The 4,293-nt window shown below is 37.8% G+C and overlaps 1 protein-coding gene across 1 annotated transcript; it reads right to left on the bottom strand.

The window, feature by feature from the left end:
• Positions 1–2,594: 2,594 nt before the first annotated feature.
• LOC147935127 (uncharacterized protein At4g02000-like) lies at positions 2,595–3,257 on the bottom strand. Its single transcript, XM_087472868.1, has one exon. It carries the CDS (start codon positions 3,255–3,257, stop codon positions 2,595–2,597), a length of 663 nt encoding a protein of 220 aa, XP_087328994.1.
• Between the last annotated feature and the right edge of the window lie 1,036 nt (positions 3,258–4,293).

Raw genomic sequence — 4,293 nt, forward strand, 5'->3', positions numbered from 1 at the left:
ATTTCTATCCCCTTTTTAATCCATTTGAACAGAGTCCTGGTGCTTTTCTGAGCCCAGTTTCTTCTTCACTATAAGCTTTGGCCAGATCAGACTTCAAATTCTTGACAACAATGAATCTTGGGAAAGAGGAAGATTTTTCTTGTTCTAAAGCCTGTTCCACTAACCGAATCTTTTCCTGAGAATTTATGTCATTTTTTCTCTTCCAAACACTTAGGGACTTCCTGCACTCTTTCAATCTGCCCGATATTGAGAGACCTCTTCTTATATCCCAAACCTTCTTTATTTCTTCCAAAACCTTCGGCTTGCTGAGAAATCTGCTATCAAATTTGAACTGACCCCTGTAATGATCTTGAGAGTCCATCAGTTTGATCAAAACTGGACGGTGATCCGACCCTCTCATGTCTAGAAAAGCCTGATTAGAAACTGGAAATTGAGTAGTCCACTCTTTATTCCCAAAGGCTCTATCCAATCTGCTCTGAATCCATAAGTCATATCTTCTTCCCACCCAGGTAAAGCAATTTCCTTGACTCGGCAATTCAATCATATCACAGGTTTGTAACATTTGAGAGAAAGACTTAACAACTGAATCAGATCTTCTAGGGCCTCCAACTTTTTTTCCATTATGAAGAATGTCATTAAAATCCCCTATCAAGAGCCAACTGTCTTTTCTTCCTACCCCGATTCTGCTCATTCTCTCCCAATCAACTTCCCTTTTCTTAAATATTGGATCCCCATAAATACAAGAGATAAAAAACGAAGATGCACCAAACTGTACTTGCAGATCCATAAGGTTCTTATCAAAAAATTTGAGATCCACCATAACCCCTGCTTTAATAAAGAGCTAGAGATAGACCACCATTCTTCCCAACAGGTTCCACCGTATATAACTGATCATACCCGACCCATACTTGAAGATCTACGAACGCGTTCCTACTGTGCATAGTTTCGATCAAGAACAACATCTCTGGAAAATGTTTTTTATGCATTTCTTTGAGACGAGGAATTGTCAAGTCATGAGACCGTCCCAATCCTTGATAATTCCAGCTTATAATGCTCATTGGGCGTTAGGCAATCCCCCCCCCCCCCCCATTGGGATCACCTCTAATGGGGTAAGCTTTGTAGACTTTGTAGTGCTTTTACCACCTTGAACTGCTTTCATCTTATCCTTTCTAACTCCTCCTACTGCTGACTGACCAATAAGAATCTCTGAGTCCCTCCCTGCTGGATTTGGCTTAAACTTTCTGATAAATTTTTGATAACGCTTTCTCGATTTTGTCTTTCCACAGATAGAGCAGGAAGGACCAGCTTCGAACAAGCCAGTCCTATAGTCCGTCGCAATATCCTGGAAAGGTTGAGATAAAGCAAGGAAAGGATCTGTAGCTTCACGAGGGTTGGATGAAGTCTCCTTCAAAAGCCAATTAATTTGAGAGCTATTACCATGATTTGAGTTTTCCAGGGCCACCGAAGACCTTACACGATTTTCAGAAGGCCGAGAAGCTTCAGAAAGATCAAAGCCAAAGACGATACCTTTTTCTTTATTTACATTTTGAAGGAAAATTGGAGGAGCTTCAAACCTTAGGATGGATTTTTTTAAACTTCACTGACCGTCTTCTTAACTCTATCCACTTTAATAATCCACTCTTCATTGTTATTCGCCAAAAGGTACTGTCTCATTCCTTCAAGAACTTCTGGACCTATTCTTTGTCTACCTGTGAGAGGGTCTATCCCAACTTGGTCCTCTCTTAGAACGCCCCAAAGGGGATCGCCTATCTTCAGGAAAGGAACTTTTATCGGCTTAGGTGCTGGGAGAAGATCGTCTATCTTCTCTAGAAGCTGCCAGTTCATCTTGTCTTTTCTTTAGCAAGATGAAAAATACTTAGGTTCATCCCTAGGGGTGAACCTTTGTATTCACCCCCCCTCTCAACCAATCAGAATGTTCTATCTAATATTTCATTTAAAAAATAAATCAAAATTAAATTAAAAAGCAAAACAAATGAAGGAAACAATTTCTATATACTTTTATTTAAGGAAAATTAAATATTGGTTTGGTTTAGATTTTACAATTAAATGAGTTATATACCGGTTTGGGTTTATAAATGAGAATTAGGGTTTAGATTTTACAATTAAAACGAAACTATATGTTGGTTTAGGTTTAAAAATGAGGTGGTTAGGGTTTAGATTTTACAATTAGAACAAAACAATATGTCAGTTTGGGTTTATAAATGAAGTGGTTAGGGTTTAGCTTTTACAGTTAAAACAAAATTATATGTCGGTTTAGGTTTACAAATGAGATGGCTAGGGTTTAGATTTTACAATTAGAACGAAATTATATGTCGGTTTGGGTTTACAAATGAGATGCTTAGAGTTTAGATTTTACAATTAAAACGAAACTATATGTCGGTTTGAGTTTTCAAATGAGATGGTTAGGGTTTAGATTTTACAATTAGAATGAAATTATATGTCTGTTTGGGTTTATAAATAAGATGGTTAGGGTTTAAATTTTAGAATTAGAATGAAATTACATATCGGTTTGGGTTTATAAAAGAATGATTTAAGTTTTTAATTTTATAATAATGTATATAGATTTTATTTCCTTATTTTAGAAAGGGGTAAATGAAGAGGTTCACCCCTAGAGGTGAACCCAAGTATTGTTCCTCATAGTGGAACTTAACATCGGTCAAGCCTCCGTTTGGCATATTGACCAGCTTTGATCTACGAAGAGGTCTAGAAACGTCAAACAGGACTTTAACCCGAACAAAATCTTGAGTTTGGGGTCTCTCAGGATCAAATGCTACTTCCTTCACTTCACCAATCAGCTCTCCCAGAGCCGTTATGGCTTTAGCTGTATAAAAACTAATGGGAAGGTTTGTGATCTGTACCCAAATCTGTATGAACTGGAGATAATTTGCAGAAGGATTCTCATACCATCTATCCACCGCCAAGGACCAATCATTATAAGTATGAGCCCCCTTATCCAACACTTCTTGCAAATTGTGCTCCCTGTTGAAAAGAGACTGAATTTTTTCACTTGAGAGTGTAACACCTCTCATTCTTCCTGGTTTCTGCCATTTTCTTGGCATATCTCTTATAAGATTCCTCATAGATTGACAGCCAGGATTAAGCGTGCGACCAACAAGACTAATTGCATTTCTTTCCATAGACTGAAACTCCGGCAAGTCCGACATCTGAAACGGAATGTCCTCTTCCTCATCTTCAAGAGACATAGTTAAGAGAGCGTTATCCATAGCAGATGACATTCTATAGATTTAGAAAAACTGGAGTAGAACTCGAGCACTTGTTCTACAATAGGACACTAAAATAGTGCTACCCAAACCTCTAGAAACTGAAAAGGCTTTGACTTCTAGCTGAAAAGATCACTTGTTCGAAGAACAAAAAGCAAGATCGAAAAACTGATTATTTTCTTGATGAAACAAGCAATTTAGGTCTAAAAGAGACTTAAAAAAGTGAATAACAGCTAAAGGGAAAGTGTTTTTTCCAGTCTGATGATCTATTCTTTATCTAGTGAAAGACACTGATAGAGAGAGAAGGTTCTATGCCCAAAAAAGGGAAACTTGCATCAGTCAATGTTGTTGTTTTCATGCTTTAAGATCTTTTAATTTGTTTTAGCTATCTAATACAGTACAAACAATTTTTTTTTTTGTTACATCATTAGTTACGTATGTAAATTATTGATTGTTTTTTTTCCTCTTTTTATTCTCTAAGCTGAAAATCAGACTTTGACCCAAAATTGAATGGGAAATTGGCATAAATAACCTTAAAAAAATTATAATTCACTCAATAACTACTCTAACCACTAAAAAATAACATACTCTATATAAACTATATTATATACTATTTTACCCTTCTCCTAACCACCACCCTCACCAGTCACCATCCTTACTTCCTTGCCACCACCACCCATACTCCCTACCACTACCATCACCACCCCCACCTCTTTACTACCATCACCCCTAGGGTTTAGATTTCATCCAGCCATCACCACCGCTGACCACCAGCCATGGCCATCTCCGGCCACCGGCTGCCGCCACCTCCCACCACCTCCAGTCACTGGCCGCCGCCATCTCCGGCCAACGGCCACCAATTCTGGCCACCCACCCTCCAGCCACCATTGCCACTAAACCATCAAAAGTAAATTTTCCTACTCCTCTTGTTATTCACTTAATTTTTTTGAATAGAATGCTATATTCTTAATTATATGTCTAAAGTTGGCTAGTTGGAAAATTGACCCAAATTGAATTATGCTTTCATGGAAACTTTGATAGAGTGCTTAAT

Source organism: Camelina sativa, chromosome 11, assembly GCF_030686135.1.
Source record: "Camelina sativa cultivar CO46 ecotype springtype chromosome 11, ASM3068613v1".
In the NCBI taxonomy this organism is placed as follows: Eukaryota; Viridiplantae; Streptophyta; class Magnoliopsida; order Brassicales; family Brassicaceae; genus Camelina; species Camelina sativa.

What these genes read in the sequence shown, in the direction of transcription:
- LOC147935127 (XM_087472868.1), bottom strand. Translation starts at nt 3,257, where the DNA reads ATGTCATCTGCTATGGATAACGCTCTCTTAACTATGTCTCTTGAAGAT.